At 61.4% G+C, this 25,753-nt stretch overlaps 2 protein-coding genes across 2 annotated transcripts in view; one reads left to right on the plus strand and one right to left on the minus strand.

Moving 5' to 3' along the window:
* Positions 1-15,484, plus strand: part of CDH15 (cadherin 15) — a 33,059-nt gene extending 17,575 nt beyond the window's left edge. Inside the window, exons 8-20 of the mRNA XM_049622397.1 lie at positions 2,904-3,062; positions 3,259-3,414; positions 4,517-4,661; positions 8,745-8,905; positions 9,805-9,933; positions 10,416-10,601; positions 11,428-11,681; positions 12,270-12,412; positions 12,575-12,811; positions 13,083-13,322; positions 13,520-13,656; positions 13,895-14,062; positions 14,993-15,484. Coding sequence (XP_049478354.1) covers positions 2,904-3,062; positions 3,259-3,414; positions 4,517-4,661; positions 8,745-8,905; positions 9,805-9,933; positions 10,416-10,601; positions 11,428-11,681; positions 12,270-12,412; positions 12,575-12,811; positions 13,083-13,322; positions 13,520-13,656; positions 13,895-14,062; positions 14,993-15,193 — 2,316 coding nt within the window. The 3' untranslated portion in view covers positions 15,194-15,484. The remainder of the gene's footprint in view (positions 1-2,903; positions 3,063-3,258; positions 3,415-4,516; positions 4,662-8,744; positions 8,906-9,804; positions 9,934-10,415; positions 10,602-11,427; positions 11,682-12,269; positions 12,413-12,574; positions 12,812-13,082; positions 13,323-13,519; positions 13,657-13,894; positions 14,063-14,992) is intronic.
* A 190-nt stretch (positions 15,485-15,674) lies between these two features.
* Positions 15,675-20,224, minus strand: SLC22A31 (solute carrier family 22 member 31). Its single transcript, XM_049622803.1, is given in 10 exon segments — positions 15,675-16,016; positions 16,327-16,438; positions 16,710-16,924; positions 17,051-17,159; positions 17,245-17,390; positions 17,596-17,764; positions 17,995-18,037; positions 18,039-18,150; positions 18,267-18,370; positions 19,847-20,224. Coding segments are annotated over 10 exon segments (1,668 nt in total). The 3' UTR covers positions 15,675-15,736.
* Positions 20,225-25,753: the final 5,529 nt, after the last annotated feature.

Raw genomic sequence — 25,753 nt, forward strand, 5'->3', positions numbered from 1 at the left:
CTTTGTCCGTGTGGCTTCGTCCTGGCCCCAGATGTCCCATGGTCCCCGGGCAGCTCCCAGACCCTCCCCCAGCCGGCCACGTCTGTCTTCTGGGAAGGGGGAGGTGGGAGGACCCGGGCTGGCAGGAAGAAGTGGGCTGTGGCCCGGCCCAGCCGCCCCACCCACCGCAGCCTCTGATCTGGGCAGGGGGTCCCTGCCAAGGTTCTGTGGCTTCTGCTGACCTCCTGAACTTGGGCCGTGGAGCCTCAGGCTCTGCCATGACCGCACCAGCCCCGCACCGCGCTGCTGGGCACGCTGCGGCGTAAGCCAAGGCCGCTGGCAGAGACGGGGGTGAGGGGCAGCCGGAGGCTCTGTGGTGGGCTGCACGGGGCAGAGTGTGTCCCCCAGCATTCCTCCAAGAGCCTGAGATCAGGGGCTAGCCCCCCTGCGGACCGGCCCCCGCCTGCACCCCCAGTCCTGTCCACCTCCCCACGCTGAGGCCGGGTGGGGAAGGCGCTCCTGGGAGCGACGGAGCTCAGAAGCTGGTTTCCCTGTGGGCCCCACCTCTGCTGCTCTCTGGCCGTGTGGGCTTGAGCCAGTGGCTCAGCCGCTCTGAGCCCTACTCTGGGTGACTGTGAAACCAGACAGCGCTCGTTCCTAGGGGGCGTGAGGGCTGAGGGAGGGCCTAGGGAGGGCAGAAAGGGCTGAGACAGGCGGACGCTGAGCCCTGTGCCGCCCTCGGGATGCTTAGGAAACAGATGCTGTCCCCGCTAGCACGGTGACAGAGGCCAGCAGGGCTCCGCTTGGCGGGAACACGGTGCTGACCTGGAAGGGTTTGTGCTCTGTGGGTTTGGCGCGAAGCCCGAGCCGCCCCAGGCACTGCCGGTCCGTCGGGCTGGGGTAGCTTGGGGGCCTGGCCAGGAGCTTGGTCCTTTTTATAAACCACGTTCGCTGCCTCGCAGATTCCAGGCCCCTGCAGGTGACACTGCCCCTGGGATTTCAGGGGAGGAGGAGGAGGAGGAGGGGGACGATTCCAGGCCTGGGGACCCGGCTTGGGGCCACAAGGAGAGCTCAGCTGTCATGTGAATGTTACTGCTGTTTTGCGAGCAAAGCGTGTGGAAAGCGTTGTGTGCTGGCCCTGGGCGGTGAAGGTGCCAGGGAGCAGAGCGGAGGGTTACACGGGACAGCAGCTGGCATCTCCTTCCTGCCCCTGTCCCATCCCACCCAGAGCACCCCCCTCACTCGTCCCTGATGCCTCTCTTCTGAGGCCACGAGACCACCCCGTCCCATGCCCGCTCTCCATGGACTGCGAGGCCCCAGACGGAGGCTGGGGGGTGAGCTCACAGTGTCGAGGAGGCACAGGGCAGCCAGGGAGCCACCCTGTCCACCTTAGCTAAAAGGGAGCGCCTCCTCCAGAAGGACCCAGGGCCTGGAGACCCGGGGTGGGGCCAGAGAGCTTCTAGGGTCATCCCTAGAGCACAGAGGGCTGGCGTCTGGGAGGGGGTGTCCACTCTGCATGCCCCCAGCCAGCCTGTCCTGCCTTGGGTTTGAGGGAGGGCAGGGCAGGGGGCAGCTGCCAGTGTGGGGGGGGCGGGGCCCGAGCAGCCTCAGAGGGTGCCTTCTCCAACCCCCAAAGGCAGCTGGGTCCCAGCGCGTGACCGAGCCCCTCCCCCAGACCCCACCCCAGGTGCCGCCATCTCTCACCAAATCCAGCGGGACCCTGTGCCCCTGGACCAGAGCCCCTGTGCCCAGCCAGCCACAGTGCCCGGTCCCACACTCAGACCAGCCGGCACCCTGTTGAAGAGCCTGGCGCGGAGACCAGGGCCGGGAAATTCGGGATGTGTTTGTGCCGCCAGCCCGCCCCTGACTCATGGGACGGTGCCTTTTCTGGGCCTTGGTTTCCCCACCTGAACTGGGAAGGTGGGGCTACCTGTGGTCACTACGGGGAGCGGCCAGCGGGTCTCGAGAGACTTCTGACGGGTGCCCTCCTCCCACCATGCTCCCTGATGGCCCCAGTTCTGAGCCCAAAAGCTGGCCCAGGGAAGGGCCTGAGCTGTGTTATGCCCCCACCCGCCCCTGCGGAGGAGGGGGTGAGCACAGCTGCCACGTGCTCCCCGTCTTCCCTTGGCAGCCCCCGGCCCCCCCGAGTGTGTGGAGAAAGAGGAGGGAGCACCCCCAGGGCCCTGAGGATCCCAGGAGTAGTGGTGTGAACCCTACCACTGGCCCCGTGGTTGGGAGGAAAGCAGGGGGTCGGCACCCGGTGCTGTGGTCCCGTTTCAGCCCCTTGGGCCCCGCGAACCCCCCAGCAGCTAGGCCAGTCTGCACGGTGAGGTCGGGTAGGTTTGCAGGCCCTGCTGAAACCCTGGAAACGGGCTGAGCCTCCAATCCCACAGAGCAGCCTGGAGAAGCCCCTTCCGACCGCCTGTAGGGCCTCCGCGAGCACCTGCTTCCGGGAAGCATTTGCGGGAGAGGGGAAGGGTGGCCACACCCTGTTAGCCACAGTCTTCTCCCACGAAGCGTCCCTGGGAGCCTCCCCCTGGCAGCTGTGGCCAGCAGCTGCCTCGTTCGTCACTCTGGCTCCGTCTGCCCCCTGAGCACCCCATGCTCCCCAAGGCCCGGTGCCTGCGCCTCGCTTGGGCCACTCCGGGAGGAGGTGGGGGCCCGGCAGCCTCGCTTCGGCCGGCCGGTCAGGGAACATCCACCAGGCCTGGGGCAGCTCTGGCTGCAGGGGCTCCCAGGAGACGACAGGAGACACATGCAGGGCTTTGGGGGCTCCAGTCTTGGGGTGTGGCTGTGGGGTCTCCCAGGACCATGAGCTCAGGGCTCTGATGGGGGCCAAGGTTATGGTGGGTTCGCTTTTCTGCGGCCGGGCTCACTGGGGTTGCGTGCTATGTAATTGACAGCTAATTGTGCCTTTGTTGCAGAGCCTGGGCCTGTCATTGGGGGTCCCTGGGCAGAGGAGGCCCAGTACCCTGTACCCCTGGCACCGGGCACCTGCCCCAGGCCGTGTACGAAGAGCCTGGGTTATCCCCCCCATCAGTGTATCCGAGAACCACAAGCGTCTTCCGTACCCCCTGGTGCAGGTGAGGGGGACACAGACGGGGGAGGGGGGGGTAGCCCTGGGGGCAGAGCAGGGGCTGGGCTGTCCCTGGAGGGTCCCTGAGGGCAGCACATCTTTGGGGTCATAGGCCGAGCTGCTGGGGGAGGAGTCAAGGCCAGGAAGAGGGAGGGACCCTGCCTTTTGGGGCACCTCCCCCAGCCGGGCTCCTTTCCTGGCAGATCAAGTCCGACAAGCAGCCACTGGGCAGCGTCATCTACAGCATCCAGGGCCCCGGTGTGGACGAGGAGCCCCAGGGCGTGTTCTCCATTGACAAGTTCACGGGGAAGGTGTTCCTGAATGCCATGCTGGATCGGGAGAAGACAGACCGCTTCAGGGTGGGGCCCGCTGTGGGGAGCACTGGCAGGAAAGTGGGGGGGGGGGGGCTCCTGCCACCACCAGGCTCCTGGTCTCAGGGTTGGGACTTGAGGGCACATGTCCTTAATTGGTAGGTGCAGACAGGGGTTTGGGACTATAGGACCTGCATTCCAAAGAAGATGTTCGGGATTCTGTTCCCATTTAACAGATGAGCATGAGCGAACTGAGGCCCCATGGAGGCGGGGCTCGGTCCTGCCCAGGGAAGCAGCACTGGGCAGCCCCCAGCAGAGCCGCTGTCAGCCTCCAGGAAAACACCACTGGACACTGGTGTAGTTTTGCCCCAGTTTTGCCTCAGCTGGGCCATGTGTGGTGGGGGTGGGGCATTGTGCAGAAGCCCACGGGATGGCACGTCCCAAGGCAGGTGTCCCTTGACTCTCCGGGGAAGGTGGCACGGGATCCCCCCGCCCCGGAGGCATGGGATCGTGAGGCTTGAGAGAAGGGAGCAAGAGGCCACGGAGGGGGGAGGAACCTGACTCCCCACAGAGTCCGGTGTCCTGCCGAGCCTGGAGTCTCCAAAGTGTTTTAAGTTTGCTCTGGAGGAGGAGGCTTCTGACTTTGCTTTTGCCGTCCCCTGAACGTTCTTCGTTCAGACTTTGAGAACGAGCTCTTGGTTCCCTTACACAGAGAGTTATCAGACAGAGACCACGGTCCTACCTGGACACCAAAGCATGCCCGCTCTCCAGAAGCAGGGAAGTGGCTTAATTTCCGTTTCACGGGATCACTAAGCTCCAAGAGGAGCCTGCACCGATTAGCAGAAGGGACGGAGTGGGAGCGCTAGTGAGACTGTGCCTTCAGTCGCACACAAAACATACCTGTGAGCTTCCCGGCAGCCAAGGCGAGAGAGGAAGTGAGGCGCTGCCCTCCCTTGCTGTGGGCAAGCAGGCTGGTGGCAGGGAGGTCTCGCTGTTGCACACTCGCCCCACCCCATGCCCTTTCTCCCCTGTGTAAACTGGTGTCCCCAGCGGGACACCGGGTCTGCACTTGCCGTCCCTTTGCACGGCCTGGTGGGGGCCACCAAAACCGGGGGAGCACAGCACCAGCCCTTGCTCTCTGCTTGGCTAGCTAAGGGCCTTTGCTCTGGACCTGGGAGGAGCCACCCTGGAGGAGCCCACGGACCTGGAGATCGTGGTTGTGGATCAGAACGACAACCGGCCCGTCTTCAGGCAGGAGGCGTTCAGCGGCCGGGTGCTGGAGGGAGCAGTGCCAGGTGAGGCTGGGGGGCTGCGGCGGGCGTGGGGGGCTCTGAGTCCGTCAGAAGGCCCGGGGGGACTTCAGCAAGTCTTTCAGTGGTCCTTCAGAGCGTCCAAAAACAAGCAAGCGGACTCTCCAGGGGTAGGGACTTTGCAGTCACTTCCCGTTTCAGTGTAAGTTTCACACCCCAGCGTCTTCCAAAATGCAGTGAGGATTTACGGTGGCCGAGCTGGGACGGAGGCTGCTGCTGCACTGAGGTGAAATCCACACAAAACAGGACTGACCGGTTAAAAACGGACAATTCCGTGGATTTAGCACCCTCACCACGATGCTGTAAGCCTGGTTCCAGACATGTCCATCCTTGTTTCTCAGTCCTACATCTCGATCTCAAACAAGGCACAACCTCCTGTCCGGACGGCCTCGCTCGCCTGACCTGTTCCAGGCAGGAGAGACCTTCCCGCTCTGGTCCCAGGGGCTTGAGTCCAATCCCAGGCCAGCCTTCCGCCTGAGAGGCTGGGAAGGGCGGACTCGTGGGAGGTGCTCCCACACGTCTGTTTATTTCACGTCCTTCTTCGTGTTTCAAGACTCAGAATGACCTTTTTTTTTTTTTTTTTACTTCTTTTTGCATACTTTCAGACTTGCAAAAAAGTTAAAAAGAATTGCAACAGAGTTGGGACGTTGATCATGTTTGCGCCTTTGTGGATTATCTGCTTGTTTCCACCATTAGGTTGGGACGATGGTCCCGCTGCACCTCCTAAGCTCGTTCCCCTCCATCTGGAGCGGTTCCTTAGCCATTAGGCGTTCCTGACCCTGATGTGGTTTTTTTTTTTTTTCAAAGAAAGTTTTATTGCGCTAAAAATACACATAAGTGTTACCATCCTAACAATTTTTAAGGGGACAGTTCAGTGGTGTTAAATACATTCCAAACGTGGGGCACCTGGGTGGCTCAGTCGGTTCAGCGTCAGACGTTGGCTCAGATCACAGTTCATGGGTTCAAGCCCCAGATCGGGCTCTGTGCTGACAGCTCAGAGCCTGGAACCTGCTTCGGATTCTGTGTCTCCCTCTCTCTGCTCCTCCCCTGCTAGTGCTCTGTCTCCCCCCCTCTCTCTCTCTCAAAAATAAACATTTAAAAAATACATTCATAATGTCATGCAGCTGTCCCCACCACCAGTCCCCAGACCTTGGCTCCCACCCACTTTCCACCTCTGTAAATCTGTATACTCTAGGGACCTCGTATAAGTGGAACCTTCTAGTATTTGTCATCTGTGACGGCTCATCTCACGAGCACAGGCATCCAGCTTCATCCGTGTTCAGGATCTGCTTCCCTTTTAAAGCTGGACAGTAGTCCATTGTGTGGACAGACCACGCTTCAGTTGTCCGTCCCCCTGTAGATAGATACTTGGGTGGCTTCCGCGCCTTGGCTACCGTGAGTGATGTTACGGACGTGAGTTCACGTTCCTGTTTTTGGTTCCTTGGGGGATAAACCCAGAAGTGGAGTTGATGGACCACACGGCGATTCTGTGTTTCATTTGAGTGACCTCCGTGCTGTTTCCACGGCGGCTACACCATTTCACACCCCACCAGCCACGCGTGGGGCCCCATTTCTCCGTGTCCTCGCCAACACTTGTCTTCCGGTTTTTCATGATGGCCATCCCAGTGGGTGTGAACTGGCGTCTCGTGATGTGGGTTTGCGTTTCCCTGACGACTGCTGATGTCAAGCACCTTTTCATGTGTTTTGTGGCCATTTGTATATTTTATCTGGAGAAAGGCGGATTCAAGCCCTTTGCCCATTTTTTTTTTTTAATTTTTTTTTCAACGTTTTTTATTTATTTTTGGGACAGAGAGAGACAGAGCATGAACGGGGGAGGGGCAGAGAGAGAGGGAGACACAGAATCGGAAACAGGCTCCAGGCTCCGAGCCGTCAGCCCAGAGCCTGACGCGGGGCTCGAACTCACGGACCGTGAGATCGTGACCTGGCTGAAGTCGGACGCTTAACCGACTGCGCCACCCAGGCGCCCCCCTTTGCCCATTTTTGAATTGAGTTGCATTTTGAGTTTTAGGGGTTGTCTATATATCCTGGGTAGACCTTCACAGAGACACGATTTGCAAGTGTTTTCTCCCGTCCCGTGGACTGCTTTTTACCCCGTTGCTAGTGTCTTTTGACGCAGAACATTTAAAAATGTTCATGAGTCCGGTTTGTCCGTCTTCCCTTCTGTTGCCTGTGCCTTTGGCGTCCCGTCCAGAAATCATAACCAAATCCAGTGTCGCGAGACTTTTGCCCTCCGTGTTCCTCCAAGTTTTACGGTTTCGGGCCTTACGTGTAGGTCTTTGATCCGCTTGGAGTGAGTTTTTGCCTGATGGTGTGAGGGGAGGGTCCAAGTGCGTGCTCTGGGCTGGGGACGCCCAGTTTTCCCAGCGCCGCGTGCCGGGAAGACCGACCTCTTCCCCCTTGCACGGTCTGGGCACCCTGGCCGGAAGTCGTTTGGCCACCTGCGTCAGGGTTTGTTCCCGGACTTCCTGTCCCACTGGCCCGCACGTCTGTCTGTGTGGCCACCCCACACTGCCGTGATCCCCGTACCTTTGGGGTGGTTTTGAAGGCAGGCGGTGTGGGTGCGCCCGCTGTGTTCTTGGCTGTTTGGGTTTCCTGGAGGTTCCGTACGAGTTTTAGGATGGTTTTCCTATTTACGCGAAGAAACTTGTCCTCAGGACATTGATGGAGACGGTACCGAATCTGCAGATCACTGTGGGCAGTGCTGACATTGAACAGCGTTGACCTCGCGGTCCGTGAACGTGGGACGTGTTTCCGTTTACTTGGGTTTAATTTCTTTCCGAAGCGTTTGTAGTTTTCACCGTCCAAGCGTCACACCTCCTTAGTCCTAACACTGACGTTCTGAAGCACTTACTCAGTTATTTTGAAGAACATGTGTTGTCCGGATGGGGTTTGTGTGGTTGGATTCAGGATTTGCACTCTGGTAACACAGTTCTCCTCAGTGTGTCCTATCAGGAGTGTGTGTCCCGTTCCTGGAGATGTGGACTTCGATTTGCCTTGTTTAGGGGGTGTCTGCCGGGCTTCTCCACTGTGATTTTTTTTTTTTTAGTTTATTATTTTGAGAGAGAGAGTGCAGGGGAGGAGCAGAGAGAGAGGGAGAGAGAGAATCCCAAGCAGGTTCCGCACGGTCGGCACAGAGCCAGACGCAGGGCTCGATCCCCTGAACCATGAGATCGTGACCTGAGCTGAAACCGAGTCAGACACTTAACTGACTGAGCCCCCCAGGCGCCCCTCCACTGTGATTTTTCCATTTTCCCCCTGTAATTAATAGGCATCTTGTGAAAGATCCTCTGCGACTGTGCTCGTTCTCTGTTTCTCCTTAAACTTCCATTCCCCAGTGTGAGCATCTGCTCGTGGTCCTTGTCTGGGTCCGTTATCGCAGGGGCGGGGGCGGTGGTTTCCTACTTCCATCGTCCCTTCACCCTTTGTCAGCGGGCTTTCTGCCCTGTGGTTGTGTGCCTGCGGATGCTATTTTTGTTTCTACGACTCTGGACTTCCGGAGTCTGACTCGTTCGGTGGGTTACCATCCATTGCAGCCATTGCTCTGATGCCCACATTGTCCGTGTTTGGCCAACAGGAGGCTCGTCAGATTGGCTGCTGTTCGGCCCCGGCAGCAGACAGAGCTGGGAGACGTGCTTCCGTGTGCAGACACGAGCGTGTGTGTTGTGCGTGTGTGCACGCGTGTTGCGTGTGTGCTGCTCACACCTGTGTTTGCACGTCTCTCTACTTCTGTTAGTTCGGCGTTCCCGCCGGCTCGGAGCTGGCCCGCTTTCCAGCTGGTTCCCCCCCGTCTGACCCCGGGCTCTCAGCCCCTGCTGGATTGTCTCCGTGTCTGGGGGACACAAGCGTCAGCTCTCGATCGAACGTGTATGTCAGACGCTCTTGCTTCCTCCTCCAACCGGCGCAAGGCAGACGGCTTAAATGTTCAAGTTCGTACAGACCGAATGGGGGCCTGGACCTGGCACGGTGGGCCACGGACGGCGAGGCGTGTCCTGGGGCCAGGGGTTGGCACCCACACGTGTCCTCCCCGCTCGTCCCTGTCCTCACCAGGCACCTACGTGACCAGGGCCGAAGCCACAGACGCTGATGACCCGGAAACAGACAACGCGGCCCTGCGGTACTCCATTCTGGAGCAGGACGGCCCCCAGCTCTTCAGCATCGATGAGCACACGGGGGACATACGCACCGTGCAAGTGGGTCTGGACCGCGAGGTGAGGCTACCGCCATGAAGGCTGGGGGCCAGGGCCGCCAGGGTTGCACCCTTGCCCGTCTTCTCGGTGCTCTGAGGCTCCTGGGGCGGCTCATTCCAAGCTGGGCCCTCCGGCCCAGCCTTGCCCACCCTATGTGCTTCCCCCGACACGGCAGAAGGGAGCCCCCGCTTGCTGTGGATACTCCCAGTGGCTCTGGACACAAACCCAACTTGGGACACCCGCATCTCGTGGCTGGTCGTGGGTTTAGGTCCGAGGAGAGCGGGAAGGGCCCTCCGTACGGTGCCTGGCCCTGACGAGTCCTGCCGAAAGCCGCCCCCGCCCCGGAGCCTGCCAAGCCTTCGGGCTTCCTGGCATGGGGTAGGCCATCCACCTGGCCCCACACTGGCCAGTCGTGCTCTGGAGTAACAGCCACTCTCTGTCCTTGCACGCTCTTCCTCCAACGGGACCCCTGCTGCCGCTCACAGCCAGGCTGCCGCACAGCTTCGGCACCTCCAGGAAGCCCTCCTTGGTTTCCCTGTGGCTACACACACAGCTCTGTCTAGTCACTTGCTGCACCAGGTGGCCTTCCTCTTTCTGCCACTGGAAGCGGCCCCTCAGGGCAGGGACCCAGCTTGCTGGTTCAGCTCCAGTGTGCTGTGGTGTTCCGTGAATGCGCATCCAGCTCGACGCCTGGCCTCTTGCCCACGCATAGTCTGGGCTGGCAGTCGTGTTGTCAGACCCAGAGGGCCTGGCGGCACATTTTGCCCCAGAGCTTGGGAGCAAAAGGCCGGGTGTTGGGGCTTGTGATGCGCACAGGGCTCTCCCGTGAGGCTGAGCCCGGTGCTGTCTGCTCGACGCCGCCCCCCACCGGGCCCTACGGGGCCACCGGGGACGCTGACTGCGCATTGCTGTGCCCCCAGGTGGTCGCCGTGTACAATCTGACCCTGCAGGTGGCAGACATGTCTGGAGATGGGCTCACCGCCACGGCCTCAGCCATCATCACCCTTGAGGATGTCAATGACAACGCCCCTGGGTTCACCAGGGACGAGGTACTGCCCCCGACCACACCCACGCTGGGGACTGTCCTTCCCTCCTCAGGCTCCCGACAGAGAGACAAGGACTTGTCTGAGGACAAGCACAGAAACCCAGGTTAGACTGGTGCTTGTGCGCACGTAGACACAGAGAAGCTCGGGGAGACCCTGGGGGGAAGCGTCCCACCGAGACCCCTCGGTGGCCCTCGGGCAACAGGAAGGAGCCTTCCCTCCGCCCCCGCCGCGTGGGACGGAGCAGCCAGCCCCAGCCTCCGGGACAAGGCGGCACACAGGGCGCCTGGCGCGCAGCTGAGCCCGCGGACAGGGCCTCATGGGGACCCCTGGGGGGCCGTGATTCCCAAGGCCACAAGCTCGGGAGGCTCTGGGGTGGGGGGGCGGGCAGCGCAGTCAGCAGGGAGGGAGCAGGGGTGGGCGTCCCCCCGCGGGGTCACCCCCCGGCCCCCACAGCCCCGGCGGTAACGAGGGCCGGGCTTCCATAGTTCTTCATGGAGGCCACGGAGGCTGTCAGCGGAGTGGACGTGGGGCGGCTTCAGGTGGAGGACAGGGACCTGCCGGGCTCCCCAAACTGGGCAGCCAGGTTCACCATCCTGGAGGGCGACCCCAAGGGACAGTTCGCTATCCGCACAGACCCCAAGACCAACGAGGGCGTGCTGTCTGTGGTGAAGGTGAGTGGGGTGCACGCCTTCCCCAGCTGGGGTCTGGCTGCTGGACCCGAGCTCAGGGGGCCCCCGTTTGGGGCAGAGCTGAATGCTAAGGGACCCGGGAATGCTGGGGTTCTGGGCACAGGCCACGCCGACCCCGGGGCACGGGGGCCGGCCACAGCCCGGGTGATATTGATGGAGTGCTGCCTCTTGCGGTGTGGGGTGCCGTGTAGACCTGTGTCAGGCGGGTCTGAAGCCAGGAGACAGCAGCGGGAGACACACGCACACACGGGTGCAGAGCTGCTCAGATGCTGACGCACAGGAGCGTTACTGCAGGAAACGGGGGTTTGCAGGCCCAGCGGGCTGGGAACCCAGGACCCGAGTCTTTCCTCTAAAGGGAAACCTCAGCTTTGTTCTCGATGGCTGCGAGCTACGGACGAGCCCCGCTCGGGTCATCCGGGACGATATTTAAAGTCAGCAGGTGGCAGAGGTTAATTTAACCCCAGGTGCCAGCCCCCTCTGCGTGCCCGGACGAGCGTTGCTTGAGTCACCGGGGAGGACGCCTGACCAAGTGACGCACGAAGCTGGTCACATGCCGCCTAACAAACTCATTCTGAGTGACTACTAGCTGTCATTTTTACGTTATTCTTTGCGGCTTTTGGTCCTGAATAATTTTTATTTGTGCAGGGCTAATGAGGGACAGGGAGAGTAGGGGCTGTGAGGAGAGACTGAAGGGGCCGCGGTCCCACTGTGGGGGCCTCGCCCTGCCCTGTAGCCGCCTCCGGGCACCTCGAACGTGAGGGGGGCCCGGAGTCCTGATCGACCGCCCCCCCGGTCCCCACCCCCCCAGCCCCTGGACTACGAGAGCTGTGAGCAGTACAACCTGAGAGTCGCGGTGCAGAACGAGGCCCCCCTGCAGGCGGCCGCCCCCAGGGCCGAGCGGGGCCAGGCCAGGGTCAGCGTGCGGGTGCAGGACGTCAACGAGGCGCCCGTGTTCCAGGAGAACCCGCTGCGGACCAGCCTGCCTGAGGGGGTGCCCCCGGGAACCCCCGTGGCCACCTTCTCTGCCCAAGACCCTGACACGCAGCGGCTGCAGAGGCTCAGGTGGGGGCCGCCGGGGTGAGGCAGAGGGGGCCGACGGCCTCCTTTGTCCGCTGCCCAGCCGGGGCCCGGAGCACGGTGGAGGGTTCCCGTCAGAGCCCTGGTCGGAGGGTAGAGGGCACGTCTGTCCGTGTACACTCCTGCGCGTCCCTGGGGCCTCGAGCCCTGTGCATACGTGTGTGTCGGCGTGAACTCGTCCCAGCAGGCCGGGCTGGGCGCTAGCTGGCCCACCGACGCCACCCGGTCCGTTCCGGTGAGCCGGTGTGTGCAGGCCGGCCCTTCGTGTGTTGGATGTTCCCCCGGCCCTGGCCCTATGGATCTGTGTCTGTCTCCACGGTGCCCACGCGCTGAAGCCTGGCTGTGGCACTCGCTGGCCGTGGGGCCCTGGCCCTGGGCCTCACCTGCCTTCCCTGAGCCTCGGTTTCCTCATCTGTCAATTGGGACAGAAACCACCAGCTCAGGGCAGTTGGGGGCCTAGCTTCAGAGGTGCGTGTGTGCACACGTGTGTGGGAAATGTGTGTTTCTGTATGACCACACCCCTAGGGGTCCTGTGTCCGCTCAGGGTCACTCTGTCCCCTCCTCGGCCAACAGCTACTCTAAGGACTATGACCCAGACGACTGGCTGCGGGTGGACAGAGCCACGGGTCAGATCCAGACCCAGCGAGTGCTCAGCCCGGCCTCTCCCTTCCTCAAGGATGGCTGGTACAGGGCCATCATCCTGGCCTACGACGATGGTGAGTGCCAAGCTGTGCCTGGGCTCCAGGGCTCCCGGGCCCGGGCCGGGCATCCTTGCTGCTGCCCGAGGGCTGAGAGCTGCGCGTGCCTCGGAGCCGATTCTCGGGTGGGCAGTCCGCCCCAGCAGGGCAAGGAGCCCACCCGGCCTCTCCCGCCTGCAGCCTCCCCACCCAGCACGGCCACCGGGACCCTGTCCATTGAGATCCTGGAGGTCAATGACCACGCCCCTGAGCTGTCCCCGCCATCTGGTAGCGTGTGCAGCAAGCCAGATCAGGGTTCTGGCCTTCTCCTGGGGGCCACGGATGCGGACCTGCCCCCCCACGGGGCTCCCTTCCACTTTCAGCTGAGTCCCCGTGTCCCAGAGCTGACCCGGAACTGGAGTGTCAGCCAGGTTAACGGTGAGTTTTTCCAAACACGGGTCCGCGGGTGCAGCCCTGAGACCTGGGGGGCACTCAACACCGTGGTCCTGCTGGTTCCCTCCGCATCCTCGGGCGGAGCAGGAACTATCACGCCCAGTGGGAGGATGGGGAAACTGAGGCCCCAGGTCTCGGGATCCTCACCCACCAGGCCGCTTCTCCCAGCAGCAAGGGGTGCGGAGGGGCCCTGGAGGGGCAGGGGCAGGGCGCGTCAGGTTGGGAGGCCCGTGCTGACCTTGGGCGCCCTCTGCAGTGAGCCACGCGCGCCTGCGGCTCCGGCACCAGGTCCGGGAGGGTCTACACCGCCTCAGCCTGCTGCTCCGAGACTCTGGGCAGCCGCCCCAGCAGCGCGAGCAGCCCCTGAACGTGACGGTGTGTCGCTGCGGCCCGGATGGTGCCTGTCTGCCGGGGGCCGCTGCCCGGAGGGCAGGAGGCGTGGGCGTCAGCCTGGGCGCCCTGGTCATCGTGCTGGCCAGCATCATCCTGCTGCTCTGTGAGCGCCCGCGTCCCGACACCTGCTGCCCTGACTCCGCCTCGCAGGCCCCGCCCCACCTTAACCCTCCCTTCCTTCCCCCCCCCCCCCCCCCCCCCCCCCGCAGGCCCCATGCCACCAGATCCCACTCCCCACACATCCAGACCCGGCTGGATGACCGGGCACCCACCACCTCCTATCTGTCCTCTCCTGCCCAGTGCTCGCCCTGCCGGTCGCCCTCGTCACGCGGTCCCGGCGGCAGTCAGGGGACAAAGGGTTTCTGCACGGACTGCAGGACGATCTCCGGGACAACATCCTGAACTATGACGAGCAGGGGGGCGGGGAGGAGGACCAGGTGAGGGGAGGGCGTTGGGGGAGGTGGTGGTTTAGAAACGCTAAGCAGTTGGAAGGGTCCCTGAGAGCCTAGGCCGTGGGTCCCCCTCCAGCACCCCTCACCCCACCTTCAGGAGGAGGGAGTGTCCCCACAAGTTCTCTTCCCTTCCCCCGCACCCCCCTCATCCCACCAGGGTGCCTGGGACCAAAACCCCACCCTGTGATTGATCGGGGCTGAATTCTGCCTACTGTGTCCCCAGGATGCTTACGACATCAACCAGCTGCGCCACCCAACAGAGCTGGCGGCCTTGTGCTCTCCCCTGGGACAGCCGCCACTGCGCCGAGATGCCCCGTTCGGCCGAGTGCGCCCCCAGCCACCCCGCATGCTGCCCACCAGCCCCGCTGACATCGCTGACTTCATCAATGATGTAGGTGTCCCTGGAGGTGTGCAGACAGGGGCAAAGGCACGGGGACACACACGTAGGGGCTCCCGCCCACACCTCTGTGAACCCTCCGGACGCGCACCATTTGTGGAGAGTGGGTCTGTTGCTGGGGACCCCAGCTGAGCTTCTGGGGAACCCCTGACAATCTGAGAGGGGGGTGAGGCTGGGGAGGTGCAGGGGACCACAGGCACAGGTCCCCTGGAAGAGGAAGCTGCCCCCCCACCCCCGCCCCGGATCGCGCTGAGCCTGGTTGAGCTGGGGTGGGGGGCGGGAGTTGGAGCTTGCTCTGCGGCACTTTGCACTGGACACCGATCGACAAAAGTTAGCGTGCCCCGAGGCTGGGGGTGCAGCTGTCAGTCGCATCCGGGAACCATAGTTATGTGGGCACAGCATCGGCGAGTTCTCGCAGTCAAGGCGGGGGAGGCTCAGAAGGCAGGCGGCCGGGTTGGATGGGCTGTGGGGGAGCAGAGGGTGCCGCCTGCCGGCCTGCCCGACGCCACACTCGCCCGCAAGCACAGGCCTTGATTCAGAGGAAGCCCCCTACAGATGGCTGGGCAGGGGTTAGGCCCAGGTCCCAGTTAGGAGGGCATGTGACCCTTTGGGTGAGAGGACGGACGGAGGCGGACGGGACAGAACCCTTTGCAAAATCTCTGAAAGGCAGAAACGGGGGTCTCACCGATGGGATGTTAGGAAGCCTCACGTACCCCAGCCCTAAGGAAGGAGCCGCCCAGAGGGAGGTGGGGCGGCTCTCCCAACAGTGCCTGCACTCAGGGCTCTGCCCCTCCCCCTCCTCTTCCCGCGGGGCTGGGGGTGGGGCTCCCTCCTCGGGGTCTCGGGCTGAGCGGGCTGCAGCCTGAGCTGGGGGCGGGGCTTGGTGCCGGCAGGGATCCTGAGCTCTCCCGGGCCTCTCCGCAGGGCTTGGAGGTGGCAGACAGTGACCCCAGTGTCCCGCCCTATGACACAGCTCTCATCTACGACTACGAGGGAGATGGTTCTGTGGCAGGGACGCTGAGCTCCATCCTGTCCAGCCTGGGGGACGAGGACCAGGACTACAGCTGCCTGCGGGACTGGGGCCCCCGCTTCGCCCGGCTGGCTGACTTGTACGGGCCCCCGTGAGGGTCGGAAAAGAGCCAGGGAAGGGTGGGGGGCTTTCTGATGCGGACCCGCGTGCCCTGCTCAGGGTACAACCACCAGACACGGAGGGCAGATGTCTTTCCCAGGACAGGCAGCCTGGCCTCCAGGCCCGGCTGACCTCTGCATAGGCAGCCAGGGGGCCCCCCAGGCCCTTGGGCAAGTCTGCTTCTCCCAGGGAGGACAGAGACCGGGGGACCCAGCGCCCGGAGAGCGGAAGCTAGACAAGCCTGGCTTCCATCAGCCTTCCCTGGGGTCAGAACCCCCACCTCGCCGGCCCCCCACTCATGCCCCCCCCCCACTCCTGAATTAAAAACCTGCCCTTCTCTCCAGTGCCGGTGGCGCGGTCCGGGCTGCCCCCCACGGGGGGGTGGGGGGGGGGGAGAGGGGGGTTAGTGAGCCCACCGGGAGCCCCCTCCAACCCAGGGCACGCGGCCCGAGAGAAGCAGCAGTGAGGACGCCAAGTTCCACGGATGCCTTTATCCTCCACGCGTGGCGGGGATGGCGGGGAGCCAGGGCGCCGGCGAGTCAGCCCTCCCGCTCCGGCCGGGACCCCGCCCGGTGGGAGGGTGGGGGCGGTCGGCGGCGGGCCCGGGACACATGCAGGCAGTCGGCGTCCCGCAGCGACGCAGGCAGAGGGCGGCCTCGGCTCTCGGGCAGCAGGAGGATGCACAGCAGGGCGAGCACCGCGAAGGAGGCGAAGACCACGTGGTGCAGGAAGAAGCCGCCCCGGCCGTGCACGTCGGCCAGGGGCGCTGCGGCCTGGCCCAGGAAGCCGGCCCCCAGCACGAGGCCTAGCCCGGCCCCCCTGCGGGAGAGCGCGCTGTGGGGGGCGGCCCGGGGGCAAAGCGGGGGTGGGGGGGGGCGGGGAAAAAAACTCAAAAGTCTTTGTGGAAAAGCTTCCCCCTGGCCTGGAACAAGTTTCCTTCTTTTCATCAGAAAATCCCAAACCGCTCCCCCCCTGCCCCCCCGCAGTTCTGTCCTCGCTGCTCCCCAAGCCCCCGGCCCCCTTCCTCCACTCCCTTCTGTGACCAGCGGCCCCCGTGTGTCCCCCAAGAGGTGGTGTGAACCCCGGGCGCGACGGGGAGGGCGGGGTGTGGCTGGCAGCCCAAGCTCACCTGATCACCGTGGGGAACACCTCCGCGGCGAAGAGGCTGCTGAGGGCAGACACGGCGTGGGAGGCCAGGAGGCCCAGGACGGACAGGGACAGCATGGTCCAACCTGGCAGGTCTGGGGGCAGGAGGAGGCAGTTCCCACGCTGCCCGCAGGGCCTGGCGTCCCCAGCCTTTCCCCGTCTGGGATCATAGGATCCTTTTGGCCTTCTGACTCTTTGGGCCTCGGTGGGAAGACAGATGGGGCAAAACCCAGAACTTCATCCCAATGTCCCGTATCCTGTGCTACCTTCTCGTGGCCCCAGGAGGGGGCTGATCCCGCTCCCCCACATCGGTCAGACCCTCTGCCAAACACGAGGACTCGGTAGTCTGCAGGGCCCCACACTCACACTGGGTCCCGGCAAGGAGCAGCAGGGATGCCAGGCCCAGGACCAGGGTGCCCAGCAACAGGACCGGGCGTCGCCCCCAGCGGTCCCCCGTCAGCAGCAGGAGCACAGCGGCCGCCGCCTCCAGGCCGGCGGTCAGGAAGTAGGGCCAATAGAAAGTGGGCTCGCTCGGGGCCAGGTTGCGGAGGAAGCCGGCTCTGATGCCCCCGCAGATCAGCCTGGGAGAGAGGGAGAACGCAGCTATGGCCCAGCCAGGGCGGGGGACTCCAGCGACCAAAGACCCACCCACCGGGGGGGTGGAAGGCGCACACCCCATTAGCCCACCCGTGCCCTCCCCTCCTCACGAACTGAAGCCCAGGATGAGTCCGTTTCTCCAGACGACGCGGGTGTGCCGGAGCTCCAGGACGGAGTGGTACTGGGGCCGGGGGCTCCGTGCACCCAGCATGTCCAGCTCTGTGGCTCCGGGGACACGAGGGGGCACATGTGAGAGACGACCCTTCTCTGGCACCCGTCTCCCATCTCCCGGCTGGTGCATCACCTGGAACCAGGGAGCTCTCCTCCTCTGAGCCGTCCTCTGGGTCCACGCCCCCAGGTTCTGCAAAGTGCCCCAGGATCTTCCGGGCCCGGGCGGGCTGTCCCGTGGCCAGCAGCCAGCAGGGAGACTCAGGGAACAGGGCCGGCGACCTGCAGGGGTGGGGTGAGAATGCCCACAGGTCCTCTCCGCAAGGAGGGCAGAGGCTCACGACGCCTCTCTGGATCCAGGGGCACAAGGCATGCCGCGGCGGCTTTCTGGATCCCTGTGCCACACCCACACGCCCGGCGCTGCACAAAGGTGGAGAGAAGTGACACACGGGGCCGCCACGCTGGCACTGAACCGTGACACGCTTACCCCCAGAAGAGCAGCAGAAGGCCCGTCGCCAGGGCGCTGAGCCCCTGCAGGAGGCGCCAGTCCTGCGCCAGAAGCGCCAGGCCAGGCAGCAGCAGCGTGCCCAGCACGGAGAAGAGGCCGGCTCCCACGGAGAACACCAGGCGACGAGGGGGGTCACACAGCTCCAGGCCTGAGCAGACGCAGATGGCCTGAGGACCTCTCCAGGGCTGCGGGGACCGGTCACTAACCTACAGCTCCAGCACCTGGACCTTCCCACCAGGGACAGACCTCAAAGAACAAAGAGTGCCCCTCCCCCCTCCACAAGAAGGGCCCTCAGCGGGAGTGCCAGAGAGGCCTCCCCCGCCACCTGACTTTGCCCTGAGGGGGTGCTCCCCAGGGCCCCTACCCCGCGGTACTCACGAGCCACGTAGAGGGCAAGGGAAAACCCCGCCAAGGCCCCCCCCGTGCAGCAGCCTCAAGGTCAGCAGGGCGGGAAAGCTGGCCGCCAGGGCCTCACTGGCCCCCAGGCCTGTGGCCAGCACCAGGGAGGCCACGAACACACCCCGACGTCCAAACCTGGGGGGCAGCCAGGGAAACGTGGGTGCGGGTCAGGACAGCTAGGGCATCCGGCAGGACCCTGAGGGCCCGGAAGGGGGGGCTGCTGGGAGAGAAGCGAAGGGGCAGCGCCTCACCGGTCACAGCCCGCACCCAGGAAGACACAGCCCAGCAGCCAGCCCAGCAGGTGGCTCATCTGCTCCAGGGGCACCTTCCAGCCATCCTCACACACCAGGTTCCACTATGGGGACACCAATCACCTGTTGGCTGGCCGGGCCACCCGTCCCATCGCGAGTTCCCAGAAGGCCAGGCTGCAAGGGGCGCTAGACGGCCTGCTCCAGTTCCTCTCTGGAGATAAGGGGGAACTGAGGCACAGAGAGGGTGGAGGACCCGCTCAAGGTCACACAGCATGATCTCCTGACTCTGGTAGTCTTCCCGCAGAATCTGAACAATTCCTGGTCTGAGTCCCCAGAGGGCAATGACAGGGGTCCCCAGGACACCTACCTGGAACCCCAAGTCTGTTTTCTCTCTGGATGGGGACCCACTCCCCTTTCTGCAGCCACTGGTCTCCCACCAGGGGACCCTTGACAGAGCTGAGCCTCCTGCTGGCTGCTGTGCCAAGGCCTCCAGGGCATCGCCCTCACCTCCCCCGACGCTGCTCACTTCAAAAGTGATTTCGGGAACTGTGACTCAGGCCTGCGCTCACCTGCTTTTCCCGGACATGGCCCTTGACCTCAGTTTCGCACTTCCCCACCTCTCCTTCCAGGTTTCTGCGCCTCCTCCCCAAACTTAACGTACTGTTTTGGATCATACTACATCACAGTTTTTCTCTTAAAAACCAAACGTCTGTGAAAGCTGACGGGGTGCCGATCGATCAGTACCCCCACAGAAGGGCAGGGGTGCCGTGGGGCAGAATGGACGGAAGACAGCAGCCCAGCCGGTTTCGGGGCCTCAGGCAAAGACGTGGCAACCCTGTCCCTGTTCCCACACTGGAGCTGATCCTCCCAGGGACAGAGGTAGGGATGCGGGCAGAGGCTGCCAGGAGGGAGGCAGAGCTGGGCGGGTCCCAAGCCCCAGGGAGGAAGGAGCGGAAGAGGGGCCTGGGAGGGTCCAGCTGCCTCCTCCCCTTCTCCTCGCAACCCACCCCTGAGTCGCCCCCACCCCCCGCCCCCAGCTTGTTTGCACCTCAGACGAAAGGTCTGCTTTTCGCCAACGTATCTCCACGTGCCTACCTTGATTCAAAGCCTCCTGTCTTGGGAACCCGCTTTCGACACCTACATGGCCCAAAGCCACAGCTTGCTCAAAACGCTGGTGGCACTTGAGTGCCACCTACTGCGGACCACCTGGCGCCGATGTGCTCAGACCTTCGGCTGAACGCCTCCTCCCCCAGGCTGCCCGCCCGCAATGGCCGTCCTCGGGCGGCAGGCTCCGCCGTTGGGCCCGGCGCCCCCGCAACCTGGGCATCTGCTGCGTCACCTGACGACCGACTAAGAGCCCAGCCTGACAAGCCCCAGCCGACCACGGGCAGAGGGCAAGGGAGAGGAGCAACGGGGACGGAGGGAGGTGAGGACGGAGGAAGGCAGACAGAAAAGGGGGGACGAGAGGCGTTAGAGTGAGAGCAAACAGGATGAGGCAGAGAAGGCTGAGGCGGAGACCCCGACCGTCGGGCGCGCGTGCTCCCGCGTCCGGTCCTCCGCCGATCTGATCGGGAGCGTACCTGGGTCACCGGGCTGCGCAGCAGGCCGGCGGCGGGCAGCGCGTAGTGCCAGCCGCGCGTGCAGGGCCGCGTGCCGTTGGGGCGGGCGTGGGGCTCGGGCTCAGGGTAGCGCAGGAGCAGGCAGGGGCTCGGGGCGCGCGCGGGTCCCAGGCGCGGCACGCTGGCGTCGAGCAACGCGGGCCCGCGCAGAGCGCGCAGCGCGGGGGGCAGCAGCTCGGGGTCCGGCCGGCAGTGGTGCGCCGGCGGCGTGGTGAGCAGCGGCTCCGAGCCCAGCGCCAGCCCCAGCGCCACGCACGGCAGCCACGAGGCGGCGGCCAGCAGGCGCCGGGCCCGGCCGAAGCCGCCCGCCGCGCGCAGCACCCGCGTCTCCGACTCCATCGGCGCCTCTGCGCTCGGGCGGGCGGGCGGGGCCTGCGCGGGAGCCGAGCCACCGAGGGCCGGACCCTGGGGCCAGGCCGGCAGGGGCGTGGCCTGGAGAGCGGGCTAGAGGAGAGCCGGGGTGCCCTCGCCCCTGCCGCGGGGGCTGCGAAGGCCTGGGGGTGGGACGTGGTCGGAGGACGCGGTCAGCCAGGCGTCCGGGCGCGGGCCCGTGGACCTGGGGCGTGAACACGGGGCGGGGACGTGGTCTGAGGTATCCTCGTGCAGGGGCGTGGTCGGGGGGTGGGGTCGTTGGTGTCCTCGTGCGGACTGTACACGTGCGGGGCTTACACGTGTGGGGCGTGGTCGGAAGGGCGGCCTCCCGCGGGGGCGTGGCTCGAAGGCGTGGCAGGGTAGGCGGGGCATGGTGGGGGGTGCGGGGGAGCGTCCTCCTGCAGGAGCGTGGTCAAGGGCGTTGATGGCCGGGCGTCCGCGTTCAGGGGCGTGATCGGCCACGTCCACGTGCGTGGAAGCAGTCGGGAGGCGTGACCCGAGGGGGTGATATCGCGCAGAGGCGTGGTAGGGGCGTGGTCAGGGCGTGGCCGGCGGGGCGTCTTCGCTCAGGGGCGTGGGGGGTGGTCTGGCGGGCAGGTGTCCTCGTGCGAGGGCGCGGCCGGGGCGGGGCTGGCCGTCCGGGCCACTCAGGTGCAAGCCACAGGTGAGGGGCGGGGTTGCGGTGATCCTGGGTGCTGCGGGTCAGGCAAGGCCCCGCTGGGAGTTGGAGGGTCATGGCGGGTTTGTGCAGCAAGAGCCTGAGTCCGGGCGCGCGCGGGCATTTAGGAGTTTCGCTGGCATCGTGCGTGGGAGCGCCTGGGAACCCCGCCCCGTCGCCCTGGCGGAGTCTTCCTCCCCACAACCGAGGTAAGTCGCGTTTGCCTTCAGCGTTTTTGCTCTGGAGAGAAGTACAGTAGGTCCTACAGATTACACCTGAGTTTCCGAACTAGTTTCTCTGACTCTGAGCTGGGACTCTGGACCTGACTTGTGTGTTGTAATGGCAAGTTTTTGCACATCAGAATGTCCTGGCTTAAAAACGTTCTTCCTGTGGGGGCATCTGGGTGGTTGGGACAGGTCATGATCCCAGGGTCGTGGGGTCAAGCCTGTCTTCCGGCTCCACACTGGGCATGGAGCCTGCTTGGGGTTCTCTCCTTTTGCCCCTCCCCCTGCTTGCGCTCCTCTTTCTCGGTAAAAAAAAAAAAAAAAAAAAAATGTTCCTACTGAGCTGAAGTTCACATAATATAAAGCTATGTGTTGGGGGGGGTACCATTCTTTGTTGAGTTTAAAAAAATTTTTTTGATGTTTATTTCTTTTTGAGAGAGAGAGAGCACACACACGGGAGGGGGCAGAGAGGGAGGGAGACACAGAATCTGAAGCAAGCTCCAGGCTCTGAGCTGTCAGTACAGGGCCCGATGTGGGGCTCGAACCCACAGACCCCAAGCTTCACGACCTGAGCGGAAGTTTGACACTTAACAGACAGAGCCATCCAGGCGCCCCTCTGTTGAGCTCTAAAATATTTCCCTAGTGGACCCATTGCATCCCCATCAAGCAGTGGCCCTCCCTGGCGCTGTGCGCCCCGCCCTGCACCAGACGGCTCCGCCCACGTGAGGGGGGGGCTCCTCTCCTGTGCTCCAGGCGGCCCCGCCCCTAGCCCCCCTACGCTTGGTGTCCCCTCCCCTACGCGGGGCCCCGCCCTACACCGTGCGGCCCTGCCCCCGCGCCTGGTGGCCTCGCCCCGTCCTTGTGCGCCCCCCCCTGCACTGTGTGGCCTCGGCCCCGCGCCGGTGTCCGCGCCCCCAGCGCTGTGCTCCCCTCCCGGCCATGTGAAGCCGCGTCCCTGAACCTGGCGGCCCCACCCCTGCGCTGCGCTGTGAGGTCCCGCCCCCGCGTCCCGAGGCCCCACCCCCGCGCTGTGCGCCCCGCCCTGCACTCTGGGGCCCCGCCCCGCGCTGTGCGGTCGGGCCCCTGTACCCGACGCTCCGCCCTGCGCTTTGGGGCCGTCGGGGTTCCCTGCTTCTGCTCGGAGTCACGGATTCAGGACTCGCCTGCTCGCGGCCTGTGTGTCAGGACTTTCGTCCTCTGTGTGGCCAGCAACATTCACCTAGCTGTGGCGCCGATTGTTTGTGGTGCATCTGCGGGTGGCCCTTCAGGCTGTTTCCCCTTTCTGCCCGTCATGATCCGCGCTGTGAACCTTTGTGTACACGTCGTCGAGTCCCTGATTTCAGTTCTTTCGGGGACTGACCCAGGAGCGGGATTGCTGGATCGTGTGCTGAGGCCGTGTGTCACTTTGAGGAGCCACCAAACCTTTCTTGCACAGCAGCTGCCCGGTTCACGTTCGCACCACTAACATGGGAGCTCCGGAGTGCCCACATTCTTGTCAACACTGTCCTTGTCTGTCAGGGTTTAAAGACCCATGACAGAGCACTCCCCTCCCCCTGCTAGTGGATGTGACGCAGCTCACTGCGGTTTTGATTTGCGGTTCCCTGGCGGCTGGTGATGTGGGACATCCTTTCCTAGGCTTATCGGCCACATACGTGTCTTTGGAGACATGATTGTTCGGACTGTTTGCATGTTTTTTGTTTAGGTTGCTTGCCTTTTTGTTCAGTTTTAAGTATTCCTTACATATTCTGGATACTGGGCCTTATCAGATACATAGTTTGCAAATATTTCCTCTCATCCTGCAGGTTGTCTGTTCCCTTTCTCATATTGTCCTTTAATGTTGACGAGGTTCAATTTACTTTTTCCTTTATGCTCATCCTTTTGGTGTCATGTAAGAAACTTACTAAATTCAAGATTATGAATATTTGCACCTGTGTTTTTTTTTTCCTAAGCATTTTACAATTTCAGTGCTTTGATTTAGGGCTTTCATCCGGTTTGAGTTACTTTTTGCATGTGGTGTTAGATAAGAGTGCATCTAAATTGCTCTGCATGTGGACAGATTGCCCAGCACCGTTTGTGGAAAGACTTGTTCTTTCCCCCACTGAACTGCGTCCGGTGTGGCCAGCTGTGTGGTCAACGTCTGGACTTTTCCTAAACGTCTCTTGGTCTGTTTGTCCGCATGCCTTACCACACCGTCTTGATAACTGTAGCTTTGTAGTATGTGAAGTGTGAGCCCTCCAACTCTGTTCCTCTTTTTCAGTATATTTTTTAAGATTTTATTTTGAAGTAACCTCTGCACCCAATGTGGGGCTTGAACCCACAATCCCAAGGTCAAGAGTCGCACACTCCACCGACTGAGCTGGCCGACGGGCACCCCCGAGATTGTTTTGACTATTTGGAATCACTGGCAGTTTCATATGAATTTTAGGATCACTTTTTCTAGTTCTGCCGAAAAGACCGTTGGGATATTGGTAGGGATCGCATGGAATCTGTATGACGCTTTGGAGATACTTGGAAATAGTACCATCTTAGCAGTATAAAGTCCCCCAATCCTTGAACACATGTCTTTCCTTCTGTTGAGATCATCTTTAATTTCTTTCAGAAATTTGGGGCGCCTGGGTGGCTCAGTCCGTTAAGCAGCCGACTTCGGCTCAGGTCACGATCTCAGGGTCCGTGGGTTTGAGCCCCGCGTCAGGCTCTGTGCTGACAGTTCAGAGCCTGGAGCCTGTTTCAGATTCTGTGTCTCCCTCTCTCTCTGACCCTCCCCTGTTCATGCTCTGTCTCTCTCTGTCTCAAAAATAAATAAACGTTAAAAAAATTAAAAAAAAAAAAAGAAATGTTTTGTGGTTTTGGGTATACAAGTCTAATACTTCCTTGATTGAATTTATTCCTGAAGTATTTTATTCTTTTATTTAAGATTTTTTAAAGTTTATTTAAGCAATCTGGACACCCAGCCCGGGGCTTGAACTCATGACCCCAAGCTCAAGACCTGCATGCTCCATCGACTGGGCCAGCCAGGCACCCCTAGTTTATTCTTTTCAATACTATTGTATGCGAAATTGCAAGTTTCCTTTTCAGATTGTTCATTGCTAATGTGTAAAAATACAAGTGATTTTTAGGATACTGATCTTGTATGTTTGCAACTTTGCTGAATTCATTTATAAGTGCTGATGTTATGTTTGTGGATTTTTAAAAGGGTTTTTACATATAAGATGCCATCTGCAATTAGAGATACTTTTATTTCTAATGGCTCTAGCTAGGACTTCTAGTGTAGTATTGAATAGAAGTGGAAATGGGCATCCTTGTGCCTGATCTTAGAGGGAGAGCTTTCTGTCTTTCACCACTGATTCTGACACTAGGTTTGCGTTTTCCAAAGTTCCCTTTGTCATTTTGAGATCTATTCTTTCCATTCCTAGTTTAGGTGTTTTTATCATGAAATGAGATGATGTTGAAATTTTCTCTTCCTTCTATTAGTGTGGTGTATTACATTGATTAATTTTTGTATGTTGAATCATCTTTGTATTCCTGGGATAAATCGTACGTCATCATGGTGTCTAATAATTTTAATATGCTGCAGGATTATATTTGCTAGTGTTTTCTTGAGGATATTTGCATCTATATTCTTAAGATACTGGTTTATACTTTTCTTCTTGTGGTATTTTTGGCTTTATTATCAGGGTTATGTTGGAATTATAGAATGAGTTAAGGGGTGTTCCCTACTATTGTTTGGGAGTTTGGGATGGATTGGTGTTAATCTTTAATATTTGGTAGAATTTACCCACAAAGCCATCTGGTCCAGGGCTTTCCTTTCTCAGGATGGTGTTGATTATCGACTCAATCTTAGTATAGGGTATGTCTAGATTTTCTATTTATTCTTGGTTTCAGTAACCTCTGCATTTCTAGGAATTTGTCCATGTCACAGGATTTCTATTATGCTCGCATTTAATTGTTCAGTATTCTCTCATCCTCTTTTATTTCCGTAAAATCCAGTTGTTTTCTTGCTCACTTCTGATTTTAGTAATTTGCGTCTTGTTTTTTCTTAGCCCGTATAAAGAATTGTCCATTTTGGGGGCGCCTGGGTGGCTCAGTCAGTTAAGTGTCCCACCCTTGATTTCAGCTGGGGTCATGATCTCACAGTTCATGAGTTCGGGCCCTGCGTCGGGCTCTACACTGACAGCATGGAGCCTGCTTGGGACGGTCTCCTCTCTGCCCCTCCTCCGTATGCACACGTGTGCGCTCTCTCTCTCTCAAAATAAATAAACTTAAGAAAAAAAAAAGAAATGCCCATTTGGTTGATCTTTCCAAAGAACCAGCTTTTGTTGATTCTGTTTCCATTGTCGTTTCATTTGTCTCTCCTGTTAACCTTAAAAATAAAACTGCCAATTATTTTACCAGCAAAAATGTCTTTATTCTGGAATGGCAGAGAATGGTACTCCGAGACCAGCAAGCCAGATCAAAGCCTTATAGCAGAAGGCAGGAGAGAGGGTGGGGCTGTTGTAAACTAAAAGTCCATTGGAGTAAACTGGAAGCTGGAGGTATAGAGGCTTCGCATTGGCTGGGCTGTGGCCGTCTCCCATTGGCTGGGCTGTGGCCGTCTCCCATTGGCTGGGCTCTAGC

This window comes from Panthera uncia, assembly GCF_023721935.1.
Source record: "Panthera uncia isolate 11264 chromosome E2 unlocalized genomic scaffold, Puncia_PCG_1.0 HiC_scaffold_20, whole genome shotgun sequence".
Taxonomy (NCBI): domain Eukaryota; kingdom Metazoa; phylum Chordata; class Mammalia; order Carnivora; family Felidae; genus Panthera; species Panthera uncia.